The sequence below is a fragment of the Cylas formicarius genome, unplaced genomic scaffold (genome assembly GCF_029955315.1).
Source record: "Cylas formicarius isolate icCylForm1 unplaced genomic scaffold, icCylForm1.1 PGA_scaffold_1__22_contigs__length_36826433, whole genome shotgun sequence".
In the NCBI taxonomy this organism is placed as follows: Eukaryota; Metazoa; Arthropoda; class Insecta; order Coleoptera; family Brentidae; genus Cylas; species Cylas formicarius.
The window spans coordinates 2,185,684-2,198,938 of NW_026844264.1; the positions used below are offsets into that span (position 1 = coordinate 2,185,684).

Genomic DNA, 13,255 nt, shown 5'->3' on the forward strand with positions numbered 1-13,255 from the left:
ATCGAGAAGGCTTTCTTGCAGATCTCTTTATGTAACGACGATCGAGATTATCATCGCTTTTTGTGGTTCAAGGATCCTATTCAAGGCGAAATATTTTCTGTCGATCAGTTGCCGAAGTTTGACACTTATAGAATGTGTAGAGTGACATTTTGCTAGCAGTGACCCTAAGGTAACATTTATTAAACCAACCGTATCGTGAATTTGGAAAATCTTTATTAAAATCTTTTTACACAGATAACTTTGTAAAATCGGTAAATAACGAAGATGTCGCTTTAGAAGTCTATAAACGCTCCAAAAACATGTTATCTAAAGCAAAGATGAATATAAGAAAGTGGTGTTCAAATAGCGCAAATTTAATGAAAATTTTTAACGACATGAAAATCGATACAAACGACTTAAAATCTAACGACCCAAAAAAGGTTTTAGGAGTAAATTGGTTTATGATTACCGATCAGCTAGCAATTGACGTTCCTAGAATTTTAAATGATTTTAACGTTGCTAAAGAACCTACAAAAAGAATAATTCTGCAAACTATTGGACTATTCGACCCAATTGGTCTATTGAGCGGATGTGGATAACAATAAAGTTACTTTTACAAAAAATTTGGAAGAAAAACCTTAAATGGGATACACTGTTGCCAAACGAATTTAAAATGGAATGGAACCAATGGATCCAAGATGTGTCCAGCTTAAACGATTACGCTATAACTCGCTGTATTTTACCTGACCGAAAAGAACCCGTAGAGTTACATATCTTGTCTGACGCCAGTCCTCACGCTTACGGAGCCGTAGCATATTTAAAACGTTTGGATAATAACGATTGCAATTTTTTAATGGCCAAAAACCGAGTCGCGCCATTAAACCAAACGCTAACTTCACCAAAGTTAGAATTAACCGCAGCCTTATGTGCAGCATGGTTGCAGAAGTATATTACAGAAAATATAAAATTAAACACAACCAACATATTTATATGGTCGGACCCTAAGATAACTCTGTATTGGATTAAGGGCAACAAATATAAGTGGAAACCATTTATTCAAAATCGGGTACGAGAAATACGAAACATGAGTAAAATCATCTGGGAGTACTGCCCAGGTAGAGATAATATTGCAGACATTTTGAATAGAGGAGTTCAAGCGTCAAAATTGTTGAAAGAATCGGAACGATGGCTTCATGGACCTTCATTGTTATCTTCAAGCAAAGAAAATTGGCCAATGGACGAGCATTTTGATTTGAAGAATGAAGAGACAACAGTAGTTTCTTGTTTAGCAGAAATGAGAGAGAAGGTCGATAATGAAAATAACGAAGACAAAAATATAGTAAAAGAAATATTTCCTTTGGACAAATTTAGCAGTTATGAAAAAGCATTAAGAATAGTAGCTTTTGTATACAGATTTTTAAATAATGCGAAGACAAAGGATAAGGAACGAAGAATTACAGGGTACATAACAACAAAAGAAATTGAAAATGTTGAGATATATTGGATAAGGAGAGCGCAAGAAGAAAAATATTTTGAAGAAATAAAGAATTTAAGAAAAAACAAGGAAATTTCGAAGAAATCTGAGATATTAAAACTGGATCCATTTTTAGATGAAAATCATCTACTTCGACTAAAAGGAAGGTTACAAGAATCCAGTTTAAATTACGACAAAAAACATCCTATAATTGTTCACAAAAAATCCGAATTAGCAAAAAAATTGATTTGGAACGCGCACGAACAAATGAAACACAAAGGAGTAAATTCTACACTAGCTGAAATTAGAAAAAGATACTGGATAATCTAAGGAAGACAAAGAGTGAAATCAATTATAGGACGCTGTGTTATTTGCAAAAAATTAAAAGGGAAATCGGGAATGCAGCCCTTTGCTCCGTTACCAAGAGACCGTATAATGATAGCTCAACCTTTTAAGGTGACCGGAATTGACTTTGCTGGCCCACTGTTTGTAAAAGAAAACGAACAAAAAATCAAAGTGTATGTTATGTTATTCACTTGTGCTGTAATAAGAGCGGTGCACCTAGAATTAGTGAGAAGTCTCACAACCGAAAGTTGTGTTTTAGGTCTCAGACGTTTTATTGCTAGAAGGGGTGTACCTAGTATAATCTATTCAGATAACGCAAGGACTTTTAAACGAACAGCATTGGAACTAGATGAGTTGACGAAGATTTTACAACAAGAGGAAGTACAATACTTGGCCAGAAAGAATAGAATCCATTGGAAATTCAGTGTGGAAAGAGACTCATGGTGGGGAGCGCTCCCAGACGCTTCGTTAGTACCGTGAAAAGTTCTTTAAAGTCAACTTTATTAAAGCAAATGATTGGATTCGACGAATTACGCACAATATTAGCCGACGTGGAATCCACAGTAAATTCAAGACCGTTAACCTATATAGATGAAGACCCAGAAAACCTTTTCATATTGACACCTGGAAAGTTCCTCATTGGAGAAGTCGATTTAGGATTTAGCCCTAATTTAAGATCAAAAGAAATAAAAAGAAATGATATTTTGAAGATATGGAAGAACAGAGAAGAGGTAATGAGTCAGTTTTGGAAAAGGTGGCAAGTGGATTATTTGAAACAGTTACGTTCTGCTCATTACATCGACAATCCAAAGTCTAACGAAATCAAAGGAGATGTTGTACTTTTACAAGACCAGGACAGACTGCGTTTGACCTGGAAGCTCTTGAGAGTTACTCAGACATTTCAAGGACGCGATGGAAAAGTAAGAGCGTGCGAAATAAAGACAAGTACCGGTGATAAGCTGAAACGTCCAGTGCAGTGTTTATATCCGTTGGAAATCGATAATTTCGCGGCCCGGGAGGATGTTAAAAAACAGTAACTTAGTGACGGAGTGCTACGCGAATAAACAAACAAAAATCGAGAACGCGACGCTAGATTGACTTTTTGAACGTTTGATATTTTTAGTGTGTCACTTTTGCAGTTGTTTTTACGAATTCCGTATTATTTTCCGTTTTCCACCATTATATTTTAATATTTAAACATTAGAGAACACTTAGTAACGAATCCGGTGTTTATTTGAACGACATATTCCACAGAGGGAATCGGTTGTGTATTCACTGGTTTTCAAATAGGAACGCAAGACAATCAACGAATTTTCAACCAATTCATTTGAAGGTGGTTGCTGAGATTCATCTTCCAATTCCTCCTCCATCGTGTCACTTTCGCAGTCATCTTCCATGTTTAACTGTACCGGTTCGGATCTGCAGGACTCGATATCTTCATCAGTAGGAAACTCTGAAGTAACAATATCCTCATCCACATGTATAAAATCGTTGATGGTGCTACCTTCTGCTATACCTCTAATGTTTGTCCAAGCTTTAAACTCGACTTCTATTTGTATTTCGTCTTCACTCTTTTCTATCAGGCGTTCACTTAGGAAAATCAAGGGAATCTCATCTTCTTCTTCCCATTCAGAATACTGACCAAAACCGGCTTTTTTAACGCAATTGGAAATTGTTTCAGGCTTAACGTCGATATTCCATGCGGTAGTTACGTCGTCAACACAATCCATTAGTGTAATGTTATTGTTTTTGTTTTCTTCGAAACGTTCCATTGTATTTTTCAAAATTGTAGACACTGTACTTGCCGAAATCCCATACTTCACAGCTACATCTTTATTTTTTGAGCCACTTTCCACTTCTTTTATAACCTTGAATTTTTGATCAACAGACCAAGCTTTTAAAGTACGTTTTGATGACATATCAACAAATGCAAAAATCCAAAAATGTCTTTAATATAATGTGTAAATTGAATAAGGACAGTATTTTTAACTTAGTATTAAGTAGTAAGTCATACAAGTGAACTTGCAAGCACAGAAACTGAACTGCTTGCAAAGATACGTCAAAAAGACAGGTTAAGATCGGTCGTAATTAGGGGGTTCCCCGAGAAAATTCGACTTATCCAAGTTGGCACCAAATGTTTCGTTCGAGTTATCAAGATATTCGAGTAATTGAAGTTCGAGTAATCAAGAAAAACTAACACGCATTTCCTACTTTTGACGCTATTGCCAACCAATTTGGTTAGTTTATATTATTAGTATTTATATATATATATATATATATATATATATATATATATATATATATATATATATATATATATATATATATATATATATATATATATATATACCTAGATAAATCTGGTTTACAATATATATATATATATATATATATATATATATATATATATATATATATATATATATATATATATATATATATATATATATATATATATATATATATATATATATATATATATATACATATACATATATATATATATATATATATATATATATATATATATATATATATATATATATATATATATATATATACATATATATATATATATATACATATATACATATATATATATATATATATATATATATATATATATATATATATATATATATATATATATATATATATGTCAATTTCTGTATTTGCTTACAGAATTTAGCGCTGTTAAGAGGATAGCGAAGAACATAAAACTTAATAAACGCTGAAGTCAGTTCAGTGATTATTGTTTCTAAGGCAAAATCGAGGCGCGAGACCCAGTCTCTGTATATTTTACAAGATATATATCCTGTTGCCAATGCCGTACGCTTTATATGATATTAGAATTTAAAACAATATTGTGTGACACACGTCGCCAAACTCTTTTGTTTCGCTTGCTCTCTTCGTGAGAAAATCCGCTCATTGCATAAAGTTATTCTTTTTTCAACTATTTGTCCGCCGGTTGCATTTTTTTTTACCTTAATTCAATGAACTCGCGTCTGTCTTTACTTAGAAGCCTGACTAGATTGAAGTCAGTCGTTAAAGTCGGACAACAAACGCAATAACAACACCCAAGACTCCAGGTGGGAATCGAACCAACAACTTCTACTGCAAGTCGAGTTGGCAGGTCAAACGACTTACCAACCGAGCCATCCTCGATTACTTAAAAAAAATTATATTTTTTATTTACTTGCACAAATTGCTATTTTTCGATTATTTTATTATTATTGCATTATATAATCTTCAGATCCATGAAGCAACATTATTAAAATGTTTTAATTAAACAAAATGGCACCAACAAGTTTTGGTTTTTTATATGCGAATACTATGCAATAACTTCTGAATCTTTTTTAATTTTTGGGCACATTTTTAGATTTATTACTTTCTTCCGATAATTTCTGCTAAATACTATTTAGAACGGTGTTCGAAATATTAAAAATATCGAATATAAATATTTATATTATAGAAATACTGAACATAAATGGTTGTTTAATGCAATAGGAAAAGAAGTTGTTGGAATTTGCAAATTAAAATATCATTTGCTAAATACTTATCTAAATAATTAGGTAATAAAATATTTTGATTTTATCGTCTAATAATATTTCATTAATATTAATAGGTCGCCTATTAAAGTGCGCAACATGTAAGAACTATTTTATTGAACGATTTAAGTTGTTGACTTTTGCTTTTAATCAAACCAAAATAAATGTGAAAAGTAACATTTCTATATTTTAGTAAGAATTATTATTTTAAAATGAACTTTGATAAAAGTTATTCGATAAAAGTGTTCTTTTTAATAGTTATTTTTCTTCATTGTGACCTAAGATATAAATAAAAATGAAGTTAAACAAGGAATGTGAGGGATGAAAAGTAAAGTACAATAATGTATCACCACTGCCACTGAACAATATTTTCATATATTACTTTTTTTAATGTACCTAAACTTAAATCCTAACAATGAACCTCTGAAATAAAGTATCTTTTTAGGTGATTTTCGACATATTCTCTATAAAGTTTTGCCTCGGGATAAAAAGTGTCTCTTTAGTTCCTTGGATATCATCTAAATTTTTTCCCAAATTGATTTTAAAAAATCCCCCTTTTACATTCCTGCTCTAAAATACGCATTATACAGTGTGGCTTAAAGACGTTACGTAGGGCTGCGAGCCACTGCGGATATTTCCGGTGATATATTAGCCAGTGCTTTGGTTTGTCGATTCTGATGGTCAAGGTACACGCATATAGTATGCAACACCTTGTAAACTTCTTCTTTCACTCATTTATTAAGCACTCGCTCCATTCGTGCCAAATAAACTAATATGGCGTTTATCAAACTTGTTTAGCAAAGATTTCTGAAGATTTTTTTTTAAAGGAAACTTTCACAGAATAATGTAAGACTATTTACAAATATTCTGCATTCTACCTGCGTCGGTGGTTGATAAATCGAACTTTCTGACGTTTCGCCAACCATTCTGGAGATCTCACAGCTGGTCCTGTTCATAAATTTGACCGTTACAAGAAAAATATGTTCCAGACAAGCATTTTTCAATTTGGTTGAATATGTTTGATTCCAGATTCCCGAATTGCAATATATCTGAAAGAGCTATGTCAAAACTAACCAGAGAAACAGAACAAAAAATATACGACTATGACAAATAGAGTCATAAGCAGTTGCCGAAAACAATAATGACACCGAAATCTCATTCGATCAAATTAAAAATTAATCAATGTAATCGATTCTTCTACCAGGGAAATATCCGAAAATTAATAGAAATCTCTAAACAACCAAACAATCTTAACCGCGACTCTGATTTTCAACAATATGGAAATCCGAGACAATGTTCATGTCACTCTTGTAGCTCCGCCTCTCTCAAACAGTATATCAGTGAGTTCAGAATAGAATGTGAGCAAGCTTCACTTAAGCTCTGAGGAAGCCATCAGGATGATTGGTGAAACGTCAGCTAGCTTTATTTATAAACAAAAGATGCAGAAGGGATCTAGAAGATTTGTAAATAGCCTTCTGAAGAAAATGTTAATTTTAACGAGTAACGAATGCCGTTTTCATCGCAGTTGTCTGTGTTCTTTATAATTTTTTTTAATTAAACTAAAATAGTAACTTCTAATTATTCCAAATAACTAACATCGGCCCATTTTAGACCAACATTAAGCACAAACAACACAGTAATATTGCCTCAGTTGGCCAGTTGAAATTATATTACATAATTTCTAAATTAACAGTTTTTCTTAGTTTGGTACCATAATTTATTGATCTGCAAATAAGTCAACTGTCAAGAACTTAGTAAACAATTTAAAAAAATAATATTTAAATATTAGTATTTACTTTTTACAAAACTTCTGGGTTACATATGCGGCAAAGAATACATTGGAGAAACCGGACGAAAAATATCAACTAGGCTCAAAGAACACGAAAGAGCCTTACGACTAAGACAAATAAATTCATCAGCTGTTGGCGAATTCTTGTATGTAATCAAACAAATCTCTAAACAACCAAAGAATCTTAACCGCGACTCTGGTCTTTACCGGTCACCAACATGGGAATCAGTGATCCGAGACGGTGTTCATGCCCCTCATTTAGCTCCGCCCCCCTCAAACAATATATATACAGGTACAGAGTAAAATGCGAGCCAGTTTCACTCAATCCCTGAAGAAGCCAACAGGAAGATTGGCGAAACGTCAGCAAGTTCGACTCAGCAAAAACCGGCGCAGGAGGAAACCAGAAGTTTTGTAGAAAGTATTACAGTAGCCTGTGGAAGTTTCTTTGAAAAATTAATAATAGTATTTGCTTTCAATTATTATTATTATTATTGGTTAGGTTTATGTCCAAGCAGCGCCTGGCTAACGTAAATACATGTGCAATATTTCTGGCAAACATATTCAAGAATCAAAAAATTCAAGAATTACTTTCCAAAATCGGGCGACGTGTTAAAGAAAACATCTACACAAAGAAATTAAGTTTAGCAAAGAGCTTTAAAAACTACCAAATCTACAAAAAAAAATAAAATAACAAATAAAACAGTTAGCAACAAAACATTTTTCAAAATATAGCGAAAACATGAATCGCCTTATACCCGCTCGACTGTGCACCGTCATGTTAAAAAGGAGGAGCGTGTTCTAAAGACCATATCTATTTATATGTACTTTAATACACAATCAATCGGGCAACGTTGCTCGGACGCTCAGAAATCTGCCCAATAAATGAAAAATATACATACGGACGCTAGGATGCTGAAATGTAAAAGTTTTCCCGTGTATATTGGACGCTAGCAAGGTACCTCTATAAAAGGACGCCGACATATAAGTATCATTCATAAAACTTCACAAAAATGATCTTCGTAAAATCTGTCCTAAGGAAACTCAACGCCATCTCGTTTATAAAACTTCAAAATATTCACTTGTTAAAGTAGGGATCTTGAAGAAAACGATACTGGACGCTCAGAGACGGATCCATGAAAGGACGCTTGGAAAATGTTATTATTTTATATATATATATATATATATATATATATATATATATATATATATATATATATATATATATATATGTATATATATATATATATATATATATATATATATATATATATATATATATATATATATATGTATATATATATATATATATATATATATATATATATATATATATATATATATATATATATATATATATATATGATAATAAAATATAATAATTTTTCTGTTTGATTATCAGTTGGTCTCCAAGTTTTTTTGATAATTCTGAGGTAAATTAGTAAGGTTATTATACTAAACGGTGGTGGTAACAGTAATGTTGCATTTTCTACAAAATTCATCCAGCATCAAATTTAAATGAAATGTTTCTTTTTACATTGCTAACGTGTTCAAAATAGGGAAAAAACTAGAGCGATTTGTAATACCAGATTTTGAGTTTTCTTTTTTTAATTTGATATTTTTTGAGTTGTTAATTTTATTTTTTCAATAAATGTAAATCTTTTTGTACCTAACTTCTTCATGAGGAGTACGTTCAATAGACAGTCATTCTAAAAATTATATACAGAGTCGGTTTACATACAATACATACAAGTACATACAATATAATAAATGAACGCAAATAAAAGCTTCCGGTTAACTTACCATATTGCTTGAATTGTTAAATTCTTTTCCGCAATACACACATAAATGCAACTTGGAGGTGTCTTTGATGCCCGAATGTATCCTCTGATGAGTTTTCAAATTATCCAACCTGTTGAACGCTTTGCCGCATTCTATACAGACGTGTCTCTTATCTTGCATCAAATGAGCTTTGGTGTGCCTGGCGAGGTGATCCGATCTAATGAGGACAATAAGAATACAATTTTGCTATTTATAGGTCATAGGCGATGATAAATGTTGATGAAATGAGATATTCTGCAATTAGATTGTCAATATTATTTCTTTCCGCATTGAAGGGATGTCTTCAGGTAATTACTAAATAAACTTTATTCCTACCTTTTTGCCGAGTATCCCAGTAATGACGATGACGATCGGTAATAGGGAAACGGGAGTCACAGAAATTTGGAAAAAAAGATTATTACTTTTTACAATTCTTCTGCATTCCTCCTGCGTCGGTTATTGATAAATGTAACTTGCTAACGTTTCCTGAATAATCCTATTAGCTTCTTCAGAGAGTCTGGGATGACTAATTCCCATATTGGTGAAAGGTAAAAACTTGGTTCCTAGTTGCTAGTTTGGTTGCTTATATATTTTTATACATTCTAAGATAGAATTTTTCTTGGGTAGAAGAATTGATTACATGCAAGAATTTTAGTTTTATTGAATAAAATTTCATGTACGGTTTCATGATTGTGCAACGGCGGACGAGTTTATTTGCAGTAGTGTTAAGGCCTATCATGTTAGGATGTTGTAATCCTGTTTTAACGTTATATTTCTCAAGAAATTTTGATATATGGTCAGTGATGTTTTGAATGTAAGGAGGAAGGATAACAGAGACAAGTGTGGGGTTGCTTTCGAACTCTTGGACATTATAAATATTAAGCGGCAATCTTTATAATTTTAAATGAATTATCTCTGTAAACATTTTTTTTAAATACGTGAATAATTAATAAAACTAGTTTGTCTCTAACAATTGATTAGTAACCAAGTTAATGATGAAATGTAATTATTAATGGAAAAAAAGTGATAATACTCAATATTTAAAACAGATAAGCACATCAAAACGCAAAAATATCAGCAACAGGGTGATCCCTTGGAAGGAATAGTAAAAAAATAATAAACATCAATAATAACATTTTATGTTAATTTTAAATATCATTTGGCATCCTAAATTCGAGATAATTAAAAATTAATAAGAACCGTAAAGTGGAAATGTCGCCCAAAATCCGTTTTTTTCACTGGATTTTTGAGTCCTTATTTGATTATCTAATCAAAAAATAAAGACAAGTTCGACAATCTCTTAGTATTTCTACTGAATCATTCTGTACCACCTTTAAGCAAAACCTTAAACAAAAATGATTTCAATTTATCTCAGCCTCAAAATGGTGCACTCTTTAACTATGATTATGGCTTTACCAAGCGATAATAGGGCCAGTCATCATGACTTGGCACAAGGCCAAAGTTGATGCTAAAGATTATTAGGATTTCTCTTTGCGAACATAACCAGCGACAGCGATAATATACAGAAGAAACTGCAGAAGACCTGGGATGTAGCTTGACAACGTACTTTTCTGGGTCTTGAAAGCATTGATTGCATGCTTGGAAGTACCCCAGAACAGTATGCCATGTGAAATGCAAGACTGAACACAAGCAAAATAGACAGTTCTGATGCACTATGAAAAACGACTCTCTACGCCTGCGAATTAAAAAAACTCTTTAGGCCTGGGCACAGAGAGTTTACGTGATCCTCTTAACTTAGTGAGGGTCAATAGTCACTCAAAGAAATTTAATAATTTTACCCTCTGGGACTGATTTTCTGTCCAAGTTCACATCTAGAAAGCAATTCCTAAATCTTAAATGATTTCTCAAAAATTGTCTGTTCTGAACCATACACTATCTGCTGTCTTATAGTATGAACAAAGACACGCAAGTACCTCAAAACCAAACTTTCCTTAACAACAAATGGTGATCGATATTGTCCAAGGCCCCTAGACAAGTAAAAATGTGGCCCAGCAACCTTCTCCTTTTTGTCGTCTTTTTCTGTTATAAAAGCAATTGTCTGATTTGTTTAGTAAAAATCCATATTGATTTATTTTAAAAAATTCACAGTTCTAGAATAAATTATCCTCTCAAGCACCTTCGACACATACATAAACCGGTATTTCATCAATACCAGCAGAAAACTTATTAGGAAGATTCATTAAAATTTTAAAGATCTATTAATCTACAGGTTTCAGAAATGCTGATGGGAAAAGTTCTTAATGGGTTGCTAATTGAGTCAATATAAGCCGCATGTGGAAGATTGAAATAGTTACCAAACATTTCGGCAATCAATGTTGGATCCTATATAATATGCTCTGAGCCAATTCATTTCATTAGATTAGATTTTACATAGTTTTACCCTTATTACATGAGTTAGTTTTGTTGTCATTTATACTTTTTTTGAAGTTCAATATGAAATTTCTGAATTTTTTTCTCCCTAGTTCATAATGTTCATATATTCCTTGACGGCTGAATAGTTTGCATCAAATATAGAGATCTTTAATGTGTACTGAATAGTTTTTGATTTAATTTAATTAACAACCAACGAAAGTCTTCTTGTTGCAGCGTCCATTCGAAACAATCGCTACCGAAATTTTGCGAAAGCAATCCTGTTAGTTTTAGTTCTGACTACTAAAGTGCTAAAATAAAGAGTTATGCTATCTTACCTCGGAAACACCGCCTCGCAGATCGAGCACTTGAGCTGCGTCTCATCGCTCGTCGACTGATGCAACTTCAAGTGACGTATCAGATGCTCCCCGCGGCTAAACTGCTTGTTGCATACTGTACAGACGTAGGGCTTGTTAATGTGCTGCTCTTCCACGTGTTTTTTTAACAGTTCGTCCGAGAAAAACGCCTGATCGCAACGATCGCATTTGTGAGTTAGGAGTGCCCTATGCAGGGTCATGTGCCTGGTCAGGTGATTCGCTCTGGCAAACTCACCGAGACACACGTGACATGTATGCACCCTCGTTTTCTTCGATTTCTTACTCGCGTCTTCCCGATCTATGTTATTCTCGATAACGAATTTTTCTTCGTCGTTATCGACCTGTTCGGCCTTTGGGACGTTCGGTTCGGCAAACTCGTAAGTCGCCTGTTGATCCACATCCGCCTGGTCTACAGAGTAACAGAAAATCCCGTGTAATGTTGCACGACGAAATGGTAAACGTGTTCTGTGTAAAAATTGTACTGGGTAGCCGGTTTAAGGCCGGTTTAAATCTGAGTGTTATAAAAAAATTATATACAAAAGCCATTTGCAGTAAATTGATCTTGAATTTTTTGTATTATTTCAATTTCAATTTTAAATAAAGTTTATATTTTTATAATATTTAACGGTATTTGAAATAACTCCCAATTTCGTAAAAAAATAGAAAATTAGAAACGCTTTCAGAATTTAGCCAGACAGCCAAGAGATTTAATTAATCGCATTAATATTTCCTCAGAATAACTAAAAATCGTCAATAAATTCGGAACGTAGCACACAGTTAAAGGGCGAAATGCAAAAATGTACATGCATATACATTTTGCGAAACAACGAAACATAACAAAAACTTTTATACCATAGTAAGCTATAAATTTTGAAATCTGTCAATGACATTTGAATATCTAGTCCATTACTGTGTCGTTAAAAATGGCCTTTACCAATGAAGACAAACGAGACATGGTAAAACTCTATTATAAAAACGATAGAAACGGTGTCAAGACATCGGAAATGTATTTGAACATGTATTCTGAAAGACGACAACCTTATCGAATTTTGTTTAAATTATTAGATAGAAATCTCGCTGAGTTGGGTTTGCTTCGTTTGAAAAACTAAGACAAAACATAAAGACAGAATGGACGAGGGAACTAAAAAAAATTTAGTTAATGAGGTAAGATTAATGTGATTTTTTTTTCCTTTCGATAAAAGTTGGCATCTTGCAGATAATTGTGAACCTGGGAAAATCCATACGCCAAGTTTACGCTGATGTAGGTGCTTCTTCTCATATGAGTGCTTGGAAACATCTAAATAAAAGTGGTTTTAATTGCTACAAAATTCATGTCTCCCAAAAATTACATCCAAGTGATCACGAAAGGCGATTACAATTTTGTAATTGGCTACAAAGAAGACCCGACTTTTCAGCTTTCCTAAAAAATGTGATTTAGACAGTAGACAGATAAAAGCAATTTCAAAAATTGTAGAATATTCAATCCAATTTTTTTCATAGTTACTTTTGAAGTTCCTGTATTACCGGCATAGACAGGGCCTCTATATCTCTACTA

The 13,255-nt window shown here is 32.8% G+C and overlaps 1 protein-coding gene across 3 annotated transcripts in view; it reads right to left on the bottom strand.

The window, feature by feature from the left end:
* LOC132697418 (zinc finger protein 888-like) overlaps positions 1-13,255 on the bottom strand; it is a 46,514-nt gene that overhangs the window by 25,420 nt on the left and 7,839 nt on the right. For 2 of the 3 annotated variants that reach the window (XR_009618148.1, XM_060662914.1), the window contains exons 6-7: positions 11,662-12,109; positions 8,936-9,131 (exon numbers count right to left, since the gene is read on the bottom strand). Coding sequence is in view for 2 of the 3 variants with exons in the window: in XM_060662914.1 (XP_060518897.1) it covers positions 8,936-9,131; positions 11,662-12,109 (644 nt within the window). In the remaining variant the exon portion in view is untranslated. The remainder of the gene's footprint in view (positions 1-8,935; positions 9,132-11,661; positions 12,110-13,255) is intronic. The other variant, XM_060662915.1, reaches the window with a different exon arrangement.